This window comes from Blennius ocellaris (genome assembly GCF_963422515.1).
Source record: "Blennius ocellaris genome assembly, chromosome: 22".
NCBI classification, from domain to species: Eukaryota; Metazoa; Chordata; class Actinopteri; order Blenniiformes; family Blenniidae; genus Blennius; species Blennius ocellaris.
Window position 1 is genome coordinate 6,213,543 of NC_137671.1, and position 18,425 is coordinate 6,231,967.

Genomic DNA, 18,425 nt, shown 5'->3' on the forward strand with positions numbered 1-18,425 from the left:
CAGGGGCGGTAAAATAAAAAAAAAGAACGGACGGACATAACCTACATTACACAATTAATCACTTCCCGATCCATCTGCAATACATACATTCTGTACCTTGTTTATCTTGAGCAACTATCCAAGAGGAAATGTTTGGATAAGAGTCCTCCGGGCGCACGACACGCGCGCAGGTAATCAGTGATCTGAGCGCAGGAAGACGCAGAGGGTTAAAAAAAAAAGTGAGTGGGTGTTTTGGATTCTAAAAATGAGTCAGCATCCCCTCCGCGCGGCTTTAAGGCGACACAACACCATATTTCACAGGATAACGTGGGGAAACATTTAAGTTTTCCTCCCACGGTTTGATGCGCAATTTGTTCATGATATGAAGACGGGCCAAAGTTATAACTTCCTTATCGCGTAAAAGATGAGTATATATTTTAAAAAGGAAGTAAGTACAACACCATTAGACTAAAAGAAATAACCAGAAGCACAGTTTGTTTGTTTGCCTGTTTTTATTATTATGGATTGGCATTGTTATTTGGTTTTTGGTGTCGGTGCGACACAATGTGGTTTCTCAATCCGGGGGAACTTTAAGCGGTTTAGTGGAAAGAACTTGGAAGGCGCACCTGTCATTTCCATCACAGCCACCTCGGATCAGACATCTCTCCTGCACTTCAGGTACTGTGTCGTACTCATACACTCAAGAGTCATGATTATTCTAAAGCCATTAAAGCCATGTGCTGTGAATAGTTGTAATGTGTATTTCTATTAATACCTGCATTTCAGAACATCATTTGCAATTGGCTGATAACTGAAACTTTGTAAAGATAGTCGTATTTATGCTTTCTAGTGAATACACTTTTGAATCATGAAATAAACCCATGAACTCTGCAAATTTTCTTTTATATTACTTTGAACTAGAATACGTTTAAATATATATGCATTCAGAAAGCTTAATATAGACAAACATACAAAAGCTGACCTCTATTAGATAGCCAACACTGTAGATGACGGGAATTTGAGGAATTTGTGCATTTTCTTTTGTTTGTATTAAATGATTAAAAAAAAGGAGCACATTTAAATGCATTGCATGTTTTAGATTGCTCCTGGTATATTTCAAAGAAAGCACCAACCTGACCACCATCCCGATGACTGACACCAGTATTTCAAGCTTTAAGGTAATTAGCCACATTTAGAAATAATGTGTTCTTTCCCTTTAGATTGTAGAATGAATTGTGTGTAAAACAGCTGTCCGCCTACCCTCAGTAGCAGCTCCAGATGTAGCATCTTGGTGTTTCCTTGGTCTCTTGACACTCAAAAATGCCTCCTGTAACTCCATATAGATGATATTCCTGCACCGCCGATTGTCCTCATGTTGCCAAAAGCAGCGCTGAAAGGCCCGATGGACCCAGAGTCTTTTAAACTAATCCCACATAAATTCCGGCTCTTGAAAAAGTCTCCTACATAAATCTTCCCATGCTCGAGTCATTTTTGAATCAACTGGGATTATGATGTCCATTCGTGCTCCTCTTGCTCCTCTGCAGCCGGCTGAGCAGAATCCACTTTCCCTGCTCACGCCAGGCACCTGCAGCTTTGCTTGTTTTCTGACCCTGAACACCTGAACAGTAGATAGTAGGCTCAGCCGGGGATTAGGAGGGACATGTGCAGACGCACACAGACGCACACACTTACTCAGACGAGTGCTGGCTTTGCTTTGGGCCAACTTTTACTTCCATTGAAAGAAAAGGAGAGACTTGCTCCAGTTATTGCACCGATCTATTGACGCACTTTCCGTTTGATACCTAAAGCAGAATATCTGGGTAAGCTTGTCCTACAGGGTGGTGATCTTGAGTCGTCTCTTGAATTTTTGTTGTTACATTTCAGCATCACTCCAATATATTTATTGCCTCTCATTTCCAAGAAAACATGAATGTAAGCTGAGGGGAGAAGGATTATTATAAGGAATCGGCACACTGTGATGACTCCAAAACTATCAGTTTTTCAGAAGTATGACATTCTTGTTTTTGATTTTATAAAAAACAATATCAATAAAAAGAAATTAACTTAATCCAAAACAAATATTTACATATTTTAGCTGTCCAAAAACCAGTACCATGCAGTGTTGTACTGTTTAAAAGCACCAATTCCCAATACTGTAATCTGGGATTATAGTGCAAGCAACCTTCAGTACCAGGAGGGAGAAGATAAAGAGACAGTGTAATCCTAGTCTTGTCTAATCCCGGCCAATTCACAGTAACTGCCTGCTTGCCAACAAGAGGTGTCTCTTTAAAAAGAAGGATTATAAGAGTAATAGTGAAGGACAGGCCTCCCACCTGTTTCTTTTTTCACACACTTCTTGATAAATCTCACACGGTGCAGTTGTGTTGCAACAAAGCATCTTAGAGGATATAAAAAACTCAGATTCAAGACTTCAGTGTTCAGATCTGTGTGACCTTTGACCTTTTCAACATCTAGTTGAGAATAACGGCTGCAGTGCAGACAGGTATAATGTACAACATTTTGATTTCCTTTATAAATTAAAGTTCATGTGTAAACGTCGTGATCCTATTTAAGTTTTATTTTTCAGTTTTATCAGTGAATGAGATTTTTGAACAAACTGTCTCTGCCTGGTGTTATAGCGCCCCCTGCTGGCCAAACACAAGTATGGGGAAATGCGTTAACGTCAACATGTAATTTATCAATACTTACACCATTTTCTGTTTGTTTTCACACCTCAGTTCCACATATTGTCAGTATGAGATCTCAGAGCAAGTGATCATTCATTGGTGTCATTGAAATGCAAATGCGATAATAAACATTGTGTGGAAAGATGGACAAGGACAGAGGGAAGAACACGTCGCGGTGCACAAACAATCCCTGCAAATGTAGGACAGATAAACATAACGGGTCTCTATTATGATGCAATTTCTCAGATTAGGACACAACAAAATCTGATTTAATCTGTAACTTCCACTGCACATCTTTTACTTCAGCTGAAAGATATTGAAATTTTGAATTTGAATTTTAAAATATTGTGTATTCCAGACTCGACAACCTTTGTAGCCAAACCCAATAATATGATCTTTGCTTTTAAATTGTGAAAATGTGTGAATGTGATAGAGTGGTCAATCAAAAGTAGGGTTTCCACCTGTATTTTATTTAACCAGGCAGCCGACCTCATGGTCCAGCTCTCCTCTGCTCCGAAGTCTAAACCGGCTGTGGTTGACTTCGGGGGCGTTTTCACCGACCACATGCTGACTGTGGAGTGGAGTCTGACCGGCGGCTGGGAGGCTCCGCTCATCCGGCCCTTTGGAAACCTATCGCTGCACCCGGCCTGCTCATCGCTACACTACGGCATTCAGGTACAGACTACTGCCTTGTCTGCTTCAGCTTGTTGTGTGTTTGTTTAGTCACATGCCACAGCTTTCCATTAAAAAAAAAGACACGATGTCGTCGTTTACACCACAATTCACGGCTTTTGACGTTCATGTCATTTTCTCATCTTATCCTCTGAAAAGTTTTGGATTAAACTGAATGCTGAATATACAAAATGTCATTGTTTAAATCAAACGTTTGACAGTTTGAAAAAGGAAGTGTAACTGCTACTGTCTCTCGTCTCTTCAGCTGTTTGAAGGTTTGAAGGTGTACCGTGGAGACGACGAGCGACTGCGCCTCTTCAGACCGATGCTCAACATGAAACGCATGGCGAACTCTGCACATAGAGCCTGCCTGCCTGTAAGATGAGACTGAATGAATCAATGTGGCGACGAGCGGACAGGTGATATCCTTCTCCTTTGTTTTGCTGTTGTACATCCAGGCCTTCGATCAGTCAGAGTTACTGGAGTGCATCAGGAGGCTCGTGGAGATCGAGCAGGACTGGGTCCCTCACTCAAACTCTCACAGCCTGTACATCAGACCAACCTTCATCAGCACAGAGGTGAGGGCGATTTTGAAGGGCTGTAATCTTTAGTGTGGTCGGAAGGTTTATTTTAAACCTTAACAGTGCTGATGTTGTGTTTTTCTGCTCTGAAAGCCTTCGCTGGGTGTGAAGAAGCCGGCTCGTGCCTTGCTCTATGTGATCTTGAGTCACGCTGGCTCCTACTTTGACACAAAGGCAGAAGCCGTGTCCCTGTGGGCCAACCCCAAGTACACACGGGCTTGGAAAGGAGGAACTGGAGACTGCAAGATGGGAGGGTACGTGGACAGATACCATATATATAATAAACCAATAAGCAAAGTTTGTTTTGACCCGATCATGTAAGCTTGAAATGTTTCTTTAGTCTCTCTGTAATAGTAATTTCTAAACAATCAAACCATTGATGGCCACTATCGCAAAAGTCAAACCAGTATTGGCTTTGTGTTTCTGCAGGAATTACGGATGTTCCCTGTTCGCCCAGTACGAAGCGGTGGATTATGGGTGCCAGCAGGTTCTGTGGCTGTATGGAGACGACCAACAGATCTCTGAAGCAGGAACCATGAACATTTTCCTCCACTGGATCAATGAGAACGGAGGTTTGGGAATTTCACTGCACATCAAATCTGACCTCTACTGGCATCCTCGCTTCATTACACCTTCACCATATCTGTCTATTTCTTCCCTATTTTACTCACTTTTATATACGTGTGGTTGTAGTGACCTGAAAGTAGCAATTTTCTGTTTTTCGCTAGAGGAAGAGCTTGCAACTCCACCTCTCAATGGACTCATCCTTCCGGGTGTCACACGGCAAAGCATCTTGGATATAACACGAGAATGGGTAAGAAATGTGCACATTGATTGCAAAGAACAATGTTTAATTGTATAACATGTTCAAATCAAGTCAGAACAGCTTGAAAACATCTCAATGTGAGCTCTTTTCACATACAGATGCACATACACAATTATGTTTAGATGCTAAAGATTCAAAGTTCCCATGCAAAGAGGTTTAAAAAAATGCTGCTGTATTTCCAGAATGAGTTTACAGTGTCTGAGCGCAACCTCACCATGGCCCAGCTGTGCTCGGCTTTGAAGCAGCAGCGAGTCAAAGAGATGTTTGGGTCTGGCACTGCCGTCATGATTTGTCCCATAGGACACATTTTCTACCAAGGAGAGGTAAGGAGGAGGAGGAGGAGGATGAAAATAAAATAACTAGTTTGAAATAAGTAATTCAAAAACATTAAATCCATTGATTTTTTTTTTAAGTTAAAAATGTTTTTGTTTTAATTCCCTTGAGTCTGTGGAAAAGACAAAGTTAGGGAGCATTTCTGTAACAGAGCAGGCGGGTAAAATACTGTGACGGTTCCTGGAATTATATTTATGTACAAATGAGATTTCAGGCTTGTTTCGTGTGTAAATTTCATCTCAAAGTGACAAGTTTTCAAAATAACTCAAACACCATTGAAGACTTGCTGATGTGAGACTAAAATCAGCAACAGACTGTACATTTTGACTTTATTTATCTGTTAAAACTGTTGTTTACTTATGCATGTGTCCAGTCTTAAAACATTTGTAGGTCAATGTTTGGCTCACAGGAACTTTAAATTGGGAATTAACATCGTCTACAACTTTCTGTTGTGATATTAGTTTGATGGCCTAATTTCGGATCTTTTATTAGGGTTTGGGTTGTTTTTTAAACAATGATTCTCAATGCTTAATTCATTGTGATTGTTGAATAAATACTTTAAATTGTGTGTTCTAGGAGTTGCATGTACCTTGTAGGAAGCAACTGATTACTTCACGGCTTGCAAAGGACCTCGCAGATATACAGGTTGGTGGCTTATACATCCAGAAACAAGGCAAGCAACAATTATGTGTACAAGAGCAGAAGTAAATAAAGTGTCCCTCAACTATAAATATGGCTGATAAAAGGTAAGACCCAACGAGAACAAGTGGTTGTTTTCTCCATGAGATGAAATTATATGTTACTTTTTAATCACATCTTCACTGCTTCTTATTAACTACACGCCCACCGTCTGCATTTTCCCTGTAAGTGCATGCAAAGTGTTAACATCTCATTAGGTATTGAAGGACTGGATGATATAGCCTGAAAATGTATCACATTCAGAATCTACTTAGCTCTGCAGGTTTAAACAGATTCATAATGTTTCTTGCTGGAGGTCTGATTTGTGCTAATGGCTGTGTTATGTATTGCCGGCGTTCCGTTATTGTGCTGTGCAATGAGCCTATTAGCAGGAATATGAGCTCCAACGCAATCCTTGTTTTCTCACTTATGCTGGAAATGCCTTAAATGGACATGATCCTTATTAGACTAAAAGTGGTTTAAATCTGACAACAAAATGTGGCTTTTAAAGATTTTATTTTGTGCTTAGCAGGCCATTCTTCACCAGGATTTAGTGGTGTGTGTTTTAACAAACAAACAAACAGTGTTATTAATGCAGAAGTGCATGATTTGTTTTATTCCTCTCCTGGATTCATTAATTGTGTGATTATAACGTAGGCCACTGTGTCCTCGGGTTTTCAATTTCATGTTGACAAATGTTGAGAAATCTTACATGTTTGTGAAGTTTTCTTTGAGATGACGAATCCTCTCTCATTATCTGCAATGCTTCATTGTCAGAACCTCAATTTGGCTTTCCCATGTGCTACCTGAGCCTATATCAGTTACTTCTCCAGTTTTCTTCCTCATTGCAAAAGTGTGTATCTGCGACACACCCAGCGTTCATTTAATCTAACTTGGATAAAGCCAGTGTAGATAAATAGTTATATGAGCAGATTGTGGCGATTGTGTTTGCTTTCTTTGACCTCCGAAATGTCCTCCAAACACTTTTGATTAATTATTGTGGCTTATCTGCTGGGGACTAGTCTTTTCTCTCGCTTTGTTTTTCTTGTCTTTTCTTTACTTTCCGTTATGTTTTTTTTTTGTTTGTTTGTTTTTCTTTTGTATGCGTGTGGTCGGGTCAGGCGATTATCATATCTCCCCTCTCCATCACACGGGCCCTGAAAGGAGCCTCGATATGTGCTATGAATGCGTTTCCCACATCTTTATAATGCGATAACGTCCCCCTTCGACAGTGCGTGAGAGAGTCGGCGGCATCAGCATTAAAGAGACAGAGAGAGAGGGAGGAAGTAGTTGGTGGCTTATTGGTGGAGCGTGGAGAGTTGGAGATAGAGGCAAGACAAACTCCTGAATTCTCTCATTAAGCTTGTTGTAATTGCACAAACCCAATTATTGCCTCAGCCTTTTGTGATCTTCAAAGCCAAGATGCTGCAAATGAAGCCTTGAACAAGTGGAAGAGAGATGAGGAGGAGGAGGAGGAGGAGGAGGAAGATTTGGAGCGGGGGAGCTGGGGAGGAAGCAAAGCTTAATGAACAATAAAATCGACAAAACGCTGGAAAATGCTTCACTCCTTCTGCAGCGCTGCTAAATCTGTTGACATTTCATTTGGAGGAACGCAGCGCAGTGTTACCACACACACACACACACACACACTCCTCCCGCCCTTCTTGAAGACAACATTGTGCAACAAACAAACGAGTGGTCTGAGGCAGCAGATGAAAGATGGGTTTGCTAAGTCGCCCTGCTGTTCCTCTTTCAAGTTAATTAGAAATCACATTCTTTTGTTTCCCCTCCGCAGACGTTTATTTACTTTCTCACTTCGACCATTAGAACAAATTTGCAACATGAGACGCAAATAATTGGATTTGTCTCCACGGCTGTCACGGATTGGGGAACATTTTGTTTTGATTTTTTTGATTTTTTTTTATTATTATTATTATTATAGTTTCTTCCCCTCTGTTGTGTTGTGTTGTGTTCTGTCGGTGGCTGAGTTTGCAGATTTGCTCACGGATATTTGCATTCGCTCTCTGATTTGTGTTTTGCTCGCAATTAAGCAGAAGCAAAAGTTTAGTTCTTCGTCGAGGGGAATTTTTTTACGGCAGGCCCCATGGACTCCACGTTAAATTCTGACAACCTCTGTTCTCCTGCAGCACGGCCGCACACCCAGCGACTGGACTTACCTGGTGTAGCGCTGAAGAAGGAACCCGGAACCCTGTTGTTATGTGTGTGCAGGTAGAAAAGAATTCGCACGACAGCCAAAGACACGTGAGGAGATTTCGTGCAATGTTTTGAGTCTTGGCTCCTCATTTCAAACTTAAATTAACACAAAGTCATTAATAAAACTAGTAATATCTCATGCAACATTACACAATAACTTACATGAAAGAAGCCACTGTTACTTGGTCTTCTGCTGGAGGAGAGAGTAATAAAGAATTTCTATGTAGCTTCTGGAATCTATTATGAAGATGGTTTTAAGTGCAGATTGAACTAATCTGAGAGGATGCTTTTTATATTTCAAAAAGACATTTATCTCAATTTTGACAAAGAGAATATATATGATGATTGTTGAAGAAATTCTGGAGAGAAGATGGAAGGAATTCACTGGAGTTTATTACAGGTGAAGTTGAGCGAGCCTAAAGAATTGAGAGGGAGCTGTACTACACAAAAGACTCGCCATCCCAATTCTGAAGAGCCAACATGTTCATGAAGATACCAGAAGTGTACGAGATGGGTGGAATTTAGTGACACTGGACATTTTTTCTTTATCCAAGCCAGCTGGGTCAAATATGGTACAAAACCAGTATGAATATCCTCTAGTTGTGTCAGTTTTTTGTGATCAGTAGAAACATACATACTCATCTGACAAGTGCATATTTGTACTATTTCAATATGAGGTTTTATGAAACAACTGTTATTTACATGACAATAAAAACATATCAGTTAAAAAAAAGTATGACATAGCCGGTTAATGGTCTGTTTTGGAGAGTTATACTCACTCTATCTTGTTTACTTTATATTGAGTGACTGACTTGAGTTCTGTTGACCTGAAGACACGTGTTTGTAAAAAAAACTAAAACACTTTATGTTGATGATATGACAAAGTTCCAATACATCATTGCTCCCTGACAAAAAAAAGAGATGCTGTTTAGAGAATAGTGCAATAGGTGAGTTCAAAATACACAGATTTTGTGTTTTCAGTAGACTTCTCATCCACCTTACACTATGAAAAGCATCGCATGAGAGTACTGCTGTAATTTTCATTTGACATAACCTTCCATAGTTATGACACCTTTTTGTTTGGAGTCCCACTGCATTATCCACCTTTTTCATTCTTTTAAATCAGGGGTCTCAAACTCAGATCCTCGAGGGCCGCAGCCCTGGACGTTTTCCAGAAACACAATGGACCCGGTTTGTGTTCAAACATCTTCATGTTTCACTCTGACCTTCAAGGTCAGGAACGTGTGTCGTCAGTTTAAGATTTAGAGCGCAGTGCAAACATTTTAAATATTGATATTAATATTTGTTTTTCTCTAGATGAAGTGTTTGAAACCATTATTACTCTGTAATCAAACTTCGATGGTATTCATTGATTAATTGAAAGTTACATTTTAGAAAATCTTTAAAAGAAAACATGAAAAAGAAGCAATTTTGTCTTTTCAATTACCCAAAAGTTGTGGAAAACAAAATGCAACCATAGTTTTGACTAAACAAATAATAATAATAAAAAAAAATCTGAAATTAAAATGCATTCCTTCATCCCATTTTTTGACGCTATTACTCATACTTGGTTCTAGGCGCTGTGGCGACAATGTCAACCTTTGAATGCGTCTTGTTTTCATCGAGAAGTTTCTTGCACCTGTCAGTTTCTGACACTCCTCCGCGGCAATACAGATCTCATTTATCTTAAAAGCTGTTCAATTGGCGATATGTCAGGAATCATAGTAGATGACCACTTTAAATCCTTCAATTTTCTCTTTTTCCACCATTTGTTGGATGATTGCTTTGGTGTTTTGTTCTACTTAAAAAATAACTTGCATAACAATTTAACTTGAACCCAGTTTTCTGACTCATATTTCTATCGGAAATGTCCATATTTCAGTGTTTAAAGATATTTTTAATGCTTCCAATGCAGCAAAGAAGCCCAACAGCTTCCTCCATATTTCACAATAAGTAGATTGTTCTTGTCTTGATGGGCTTTATATGTATTCATTTTATTGTTATATCTATTTTGATGCCTCTGAACTTCCATTGAGTTTCTTCTGAGCTTCATGTCCAGGAAGCATCTCGACCATTTTTATTCTGGGAAACATCTCAACAAGCATTTGTGAACCTTTCCAAAATCTGCTTGTTAGTTTCATGAGCGGCACTTTGAATAGACGCAGACACAGTCTCTAATCTTCATCATTTAAAGAAAAAAGACTGCAAAAAAATCCCTTTTTTTATAGAAAGTAAAACCATCATTCATGCACTTATAGTTACAGGAAATTTAAAGTCACCAAATAAACAAATCAGAATTAACTCTGGGAGAAGACATCTAGAGAGAACATGAACCAGGAGAGACCACAGCAATCTGGTTTTTATTGGCTAGTTCACATCTTGTAAAGAAAATGAAGGAAAGCCTAGTTTATTTGTTTAGATTGGTAATGAGTGTATCCTACATTCTTTTAATGTGTCAAGACCATTGTAAATAAATAGAGTGATCAGTGATTTAAACTGAAGCAAAATACATCATTTCATATGAAGTTACACACCGGTGATCACAAAGGGGATTTATTCAAATACAACTTATTCAGACTGAGTCCTGTTGCAGGATTTTCACTTCTGTGGGTGGTATAGTCAAGTGGACGTTTGGACAATGAAGCCCAGAATCCTCTCAGGAGTCACAGCAAAGATGCTCCCACAATCCTTAATGATGCTGAGGAGTGCAAGTGTTTTCCTGTCATCAAATATACACACACACGCACACACACACACACGCACACACGCATGCACACGCGCGCACACAAAACCTGGAACAGTACCAAAGCCATCAGCATAATGGAGTCATAAGAGAAAGCCATAAAGCCATCAAACTGGAGAGCACTTGGCAGTTTGTGCATGCACGCATGAGCACACACACACACACACACACACACACACACACACACACACACACACACACACACACACACACACACACACACACACACACACACACACACACACACACACACTCAGTGTAATTCATGGTGCTGGTTTGAAAAAGAAAACTCAGGAGGTCAGTCGTGTCCACAACTCACTCAATTCAAGCCTCATTAACTAGAATCGTGTGTGTGTGTGTTTGTGTGCGTTTGTGTGCGTGTGTGTGCGTACGTGCATGTGTGTGTGAGGGGATGCCCAGTGGTGTGCTGGATGATTTTTGGCTCCTTGTGAAGACAGCTCATTTTGGCAGCCGCTCCTTCCTTGTGTGCAGTGGCACAGCTGGTGTAAGGCCTTGTGAGTGTGCAATGCGTGTACACACACACACACACACACACACACACACACACACACACACACACACACACACACACACACACACACACACACACACACACACACACACACACACACACACACACACACGCGCACACACACAGACTTCAAAATGCCAAACACCATCCAGCCCCCCTAATCTAGGCCACCGGTGGAATTGCCACAGCATGTTTCTCAGTCTCTTACACTCCAGAGTAGATTCTCTTTCCTTATAATTTTCACTCCTCAATTACATTAGTAATTATTAGTCACCAATTATCTTCTCAAAGTCCTGTTTTATACAGCATGTAGCTTTGTGTGAATATAATTGAAATAGGAGAGAACATATATTAGTTTAACTGTTTAAACCGAGGTTACATGTCAGCTGTAATCAGAAACTACCTCTTGGATTCGGAACGTCCGGGAAGACCTCTTCGAAAAGTCACATTTCCCACATTCTCACATTCTATCAACACTTTCTGAGGGATTTCCCACATTCCCACTGGGAAGTTCTGAGTGTGACAGTGTTCAGATGTGTATGGAAGTATAGGATCTTTGGCTCCCCTGAAAGCAAGTGTTTACTGCAGATTTGTTTGCCAGAGAGATTTTTTAGGGTTTAATAGTTAGAATTTAAAATATTATCCCGTCTTTGTTGCTGTCGATCTTGCATCATCGGCAGTTTCACTGCCAAAACGTTACGATTTAAAGTTCTTCCAGCATGAACCGAAAGCTCATGCATTCAAACGTATATCAATCTTTTCCGCTTGATTCATTGAGCTTTATTGGCATTGAGAGTTCAGATATGTTGCCAAAGTGTCTCTCTCCCCACTTCTCTGCAGCTCATAGTATTTTCCCCTCCGGCGTCTCCTTTTCCTTTATCCTCTGTCTCTTTCTCTCCTTCCTTCCGTTTCCCCTCCCTGACGGAGACCAGGGACCCCAGCAGGCCGCTCCCATTCAGCCTGGAGATGGCGATGATGCTTTAATTGTCACTTCTCGTTAAGGCAGCCGTGACATTCACGCGGGGATGGAGGGGAGGCGGTCGGCATCATCAGAGGAAATGGAGAGAGAGAGAGAGAGAGAGAGAGAGAGAGAGAGATGGCACCCATTCAGCTCCTAAGAGTGGTGTTTGGCTCTGAGCAGTGTGCCTCTCTCTCTCTCTCTCTCTCTCTCTCTCTCTCTCTCTCTCTCTCTCTCTCTCTCTCTCTCGCTCCCCCCGCCGGGGCATGATCTGATTTGACAAGCGCAACGCTGTCATCTTGAGTTTGTCCAATTTGAAATTGTAATTAATGAACGCGGCGCCACTTTGTGTTTTTGTCGTTGTTGTTGTTGTTGTTGTTGTTGTGCTCCCGCTCCTCGCCTCCTTCCCTCTCCTTTCGGCCAGTTTGCCTTCTATTTGTCTTTTCTTTAACCTTTCCTTCCCGCCCCTCCAGTCTTCCTCGGACCGGGTGGCGTGGCGGCGCCGCCGGTTGCTCGCTCTGGGTGAGATTGTGGTCTCACACCACAGCAGATGATATCAGTGGCTTTGGGTCACCCAATTAGAATCAAAGTTTGTGCGTGTGTGTGTGTGTGTGTGTGAGTAGAATAATTGTGCGCATTTGTTTCTCTTCTGTATTTCTCTCAGCATCCTAATGAGGATGCAAAAAAAGAGGAGCAGTGGATGCTCGGAGCCAAACAAAATGGTTATTCTTCCTGTCCAGAATGTCGAATACAATAACCGTATGTTCAGTCTGAATGAATTGCAGGTGAGCGCAGACTCCTTTGACTTTCATGCTGAGGTGTGGGGCCCTCATGGGAGAGGGTCACTGGGGGCAACTGATTTTTGTATGAGTGACGGTGGGTGTGATGGGATTGCAACCTGTCCAGGGTGTTTCAGCCCAATGTCAGCTGGTTAGCTCCAGGCCTCCAGCAATTATAAGTTGGATAAGCAGCTATAAGATGAAGAGTGGATGACGTGTCCGCCAGCGTTTGACTTCACAGGTTTTTTTTTTTTTTGCCAAATAAGAGATCAGAGCGGAGGTCTGCAGCATTTCTTAGAGCTAATATGATGGAGGCTCAAAGAGAAAAAAATAAAAATAAAGGTCGAAAACCACTAATTTAAGTCCCCAAAGCCACGATTCAACCCTTGGAATTATGCAATCACTTTGCAACACAACAAAAGATTTCCAAGCAGAGTGTCCGGAGTCTGTTTGTCGTAAACATAATGAGAAACACTATTCCAGATTGTTTGCAGAATGTTGCAAATTGTTGCACCAAAGTTAAGAGAACATACAAAATCCTTCAACGGGATATGTTTTAATGAAACTCCACAAAAAGGACAATTCGCTCTTATTATTCAACTCAGTCTTCTTGTGACTGCTGCCTGAAAGAAAAGCTCACGAGGTGATCGTGTTGCTTAACACAAAGTGTAACAAACAAGAAATCTTAAACATTTGTCTCCAATGGGATATTCTTCTCTTGTCCTTTTTAATTGTTCACAGAGCATCTTATGTACACTTTTGCAAGCATTTTGATAGTCTGTGATCCATACAAATCTGTTATGGGGAAGTCTGTAAAAACATGCATATTGCAACAGTTATGTGAGTTTTTTGGGGGGGAGGGGATAGTTCACTGTATTTTGCACCTGAAGGTATCATTTTAAGTGGCTTTATGTTGAGATTGTGGTCAGTTTCAGTGGTATTTTCTTGAAATATTGACATTTTCAACATGTATACTCTGCATCGCAACAAAGAAAAACTTTGAAGTTTAAATTTAATGGTTATTATGGCACTATTTTACTGGTCCGGCCCACTCGAGATGAAATTGGGTTGTGTTTGACCCCTTGACTCTATTTACTCGACACGATAATGTCAAACATTACTTGCTCTAATCCAGAGGTTCCTGCATTTCTTCATTTCAACATTATCTTTCGGTGTTCTTTTTTCCCTCCATAAACTGTAAAAATCTTGCTCTCAAAAGTGAAGGGACGCGAGGGAGAAACAGAGAGTACCTTGTTGGCGTCTCCCTCCACCAGCTGGTGGCGCTCTCCGCCCACAAACAGTGCAGCCTCGTAGCAGCTCGGGCTCACAGGGGGAGAAACACAGAGGGAGCGAAGAGGGAGAGGGAGTGAGCTTTTGGAGGCCTGCCAATCATGATGAAAAACCACTGCAGAACTAATCTATTTCCATGCCCATCTTAATCCATGAACACTACGATGGCATCATTTAATCACAAAATCATCATCACTATCACCACCATCCTACTCCTATGCTCCCTCACCACCCCTTCCCCTCCTTTCTCTGCTGCATTAATAAAAAAATAAAAAAAAAAGCTTTTTTTTTTGTAAATAAGAGCTTGTGATTAAGAGCAGATTAGTGCGCCTTCAGACGGACAGACAGACAGACCATGATGGGTTTTGTTAACACGAGGGTAACACTGGGTGTCAGTTGTGTGCGCCTGACATTACATCAGCGTTATCCTCCTGCCGCTCATGTTATCGCTCTTGGCTTAGAGTTTTAGGGGGACTTTTTAACAGCAGCACTGCTTAAGAGCTTAGAGTAAATGGATGGATGGGTAGATGGATGGATGAAGATCAGGCACAGACGCACACAGAGAGATCAGTGTCACTCACACAGCTTCGGCACCAAAAGCCTGATTTGCTTTGTGCTTAAAAAAAAAAAAAAAAAAAAAAAACCGGTTTTATTTCATACCAGTGTTATAATGGAGATGCTCCACTGTCACCCTGGAACTTCAAATTGCATTTGGGTATTCATTTCATTGGTAATTGATGTAGACAAAAGCACTGTGGCGGCCCAGGGGTTGGGGGTTCGAATCCAGAAAAAGGTCAACACCGTGGCTCCCAGCCCATTGCGCCTAATATATGTAAAGTTCCCCGTGGCGATAAATAATTAATCTAAATCAAAGAGATTTAAATTCATACAGGATGTATTATTTCACCAGAGATTTATAGAAATGTGTAGAAGATCCACCACGTACCGATATTGTGGATTTACAAGAATAAAAAAAAAAAAAAAAAAAAGCCATGTGATGCCTCCCAAAATTCACTCTGCAGCACGTCAAACACACCCAAGACACAGAACTGGCACCGCAAATGAATTCAGGAACTGTGACTTGTTCTCCAAGATGCTTGGAACAAACTTACGTGCTAAATACCTTGAAAAACTAGTCAAGAGAATTGGTGCTATTTTCTTATTCAGGGTGGTCACACCGAATGTTGATTTTTTTTTTTTCCCTTCTTCTTCTGGTTTGCACTTTGTGTGCCAGACTAACTTCATTTAGTGTGTGTACAACTTTCAAGCTATATTGTATTTTAAAATCGAATCACTTTTACCCTGTGAGACATCTTTTTTCACACATTCTTGAGAGACTGTTGGTTTTCTTGTGATTGGGAAAAAAAAAAAAAACATGTTTTACAATGTTTTAATTCTTTTAAGTTTTGGAAATGTGGTTGTTCGGTTCTGTCTTTTAGAGACTGTATGTTCTACATGATGAAAAAAGATGGAAAGTTGGTTGTATTTGTTGGATTGGCTGTACGTTTCATAATTAATGTCTTACTCACCACTTTGGGTCGTCTTCTTTATCCTCTGGTATATTATTTATTTGGCTTTGCTTTTCTTCCTATTGTTAAGAAATAAACTGATGCCAAATTGTATCTGCTTTACATTAAAGACCGTACAGATTTTGGCAAAAGGGCATTTTAGTTTCCTCCTGCATCAGATTTAGAATATAGAAAGACAGAAATATTTGGATGTAGATACTATTCTTTAAAAAAAAAATACAGATGATTTTAGATGTTTTAATTCATCAAATATTGGACTATTCTCTTTTCATCCTTATTTTCATGATCACAATAATACAATTTGCTGTGATTACTGTTATTTGGGTATTTTTGAATCTGTGTGTTGCTGCCATTCCTGGCCATGACTTTTTCCAAATCCTTGATCTCAATTAAATAAACGTGTATGAAGTGAAATTAATTTTAATTTCAAAGAGAACAAAATATGAGAAAAAGAAAATTGGTCCAAGAGATGGAATTATATTGCAAAAATATAAGACATGTAGAAATAATTCCAATTTGGTGGATCTTTTTATTTGTGGTGTTGATTTCCATACGAATTTCTACTCTATCTTGTTATATGATTGCAAATTAAAACCAATCATTTTACTATACAAATTGAAGTTCCAAATTCTTTTACCACAAATGAAGGGTTGTATTTTTTTTGCCCACATGTTATAAAACTGATCAAACAAATGACTTTTATTGAGCTTTAATAAAATTATTCATTCCTCATCGCTAAAACGTGTCTTCAAGTCAAAGTGACAGCCATTTATTTGTAAAGTCTCACTTTGCGTTCCTTCACCGAGTCACTGTGGGTGAAGTGTGTACTTTCCTCACAGGTGGGTACATTTTCTCTGTGAATTCAGGACACCTACTTAATCTACAGTGGCGTGTTGAATATTTGTGTATGGGTGTGTGTTTGTGTGCGTGTATGAAATGCAGACGTCGGTCCTGATGGTGAGTAATGTTCTCCGGGCCTGGCGGCTGGCGCTGCTCTGTCTCCCCTGCAGGTGGGAGTGAGTCACATACAAACACACACATCCACACACACGCGTCCGCACACAGGCTCCCACACACACACACACACACACACACACACACACACACACACACACACACACACACACACACACACACACACACACACACTCACACACACACACTCACACACACACACACACACACACACACACACACACACACACACACACACACACACACACACACACACACACACGTACACGCATATGCAGTGCCACCCATTTCATGCTGACCACCTCCGTGTGCCAGCCCAACAACCATGGCCGCCAACTGGCCAATGAACAACTGTGTGTGTGTGTGTGTGTGTGTGTGTGTGTGTGTGTGTGTGTGTGTGTGTGTGTGTGTGTGTGTGTGTGTGTGTGTGTGTGTGTGAGAGAGAAGCAACAGCACATACCAGCACAGCAGCTAAGAGTGAGCGTCTGTCTTTCTCTGCACCCCCTTTTTTCTTTCTCCATCCCTCCCTCTCGCTCTCTCTCTCTCTCACACACACACACACACACACACACACACACACACACACACACACACACACACACACACACACACACACACACACACACACACACACACACACACACACACACACACACAGTCATCCTCTCTCATTACTCAAACAAGTCTGACACATCCCTGTCAAATGCCAACTCATATTAAGGTGGAGAGACGGTACCTTTCTCTCTCTTTCCTCTGTTTTCCCTGCCTGTCTCTTTTCCCCTCAAAATTCAGATTTGAGCTGCTTTACTATAAGAAGTTTAAATGTAAACAGTGTTGAGGCATACACAATAATAAAATCCTACACTCATACATATATTACACTCACATAAAGTCACTGACCGTGCAGTTATAAGTGCACTCGACTACAGAATGACATAAAACCTCTTTTTCATTGATTAAAGAACCCAATTTGTTAAAGTGGTTTGCTTTGATGGCTCATTTTTCAAAGGAATATTGCACTACAATGCTTTAACTGCACACAGATGATTATTTAGAGATGCAAATTTACAGGATTAGTAAAAGAAGAAATCCCAGTTTTTCTTCCCTACCTCATTTTTTTGAATTAATAATCCCTTTTGTTTGTCTACTTCCACATATAAGATTTGGCCAAAGAAGCATTGGGATGGGGTGCAGAGGTAAGCCCTTGCCCCTCACAGCGAGATCATCCCCTGTACGAGTCCATGGCTTGATTATTCAGTTTCAGTTGTCGTTTTTTAAAAGTATGTAAGAAGCATGTCAGATGACATGAAATCATAAAAAAAGAGTATGTTACCCAAAAAAGGAAACCTGTCAACAGACATGTTTTTAACAAACATTTTTAAAATTGTTCATGTTATAAAAACTCACTTCTCACTGATTGTTACGAACTCCACATGGAAATTCACATTTAAAAAGGTCACTATTGTTGAACATTTGCACATAACTTACATTGTCCCATACAGGCTTTCTCTTTACCTGTACAGATGGACTGTTTGAGTAAACCACCGGCATCAATCAGCCGTACGTCATGGATTTACAAATGAACTCTGGGTACTGCGCACACACACATCGCTGTGTGTCTGAGTGTGACGCCCTTTTCCATCATTTGC

General features: G+C 40.6%; 1 protein-coding gene across 1 annotated transcript; it reads left to right on the forward strand.

Moving 5' to 3' along the window:
- Positions 1 to 1,127: 1,127 nt before the first annotated feature.
- bcat1 (branched chain amino-acid transaminase 1, cytosolic) lies at positions 1,128 to 7,942 on the forward strand (the record flags this gene model as incomplete). Its single annotated transcript, XM_080518578.1, has 10 exons — positions 1,128 to 1,157; positions 3,147 to 3,341; positions 3,604 to 3,714; positions 3,797 to 3,916; positions 4,013 to 4,173; positions 4,349 to 4,491; positions 4,648 to 4,733; positions 4,928 to 5,068; positions 5,655 to 5,723; positions 7,904 to 7,942. The coding sequence occupies 10 exons, from the start codon at positions 1,128 to 1,130 to the stop codon at positions 7,940 to 7,942; spliced, it is 1,095 nt and encodes a 364-aa protein (XP_080374704.1).
- Between the last annotated feature and the right edge of the window lie 10,483 nt (positions 7,943 to 18,425).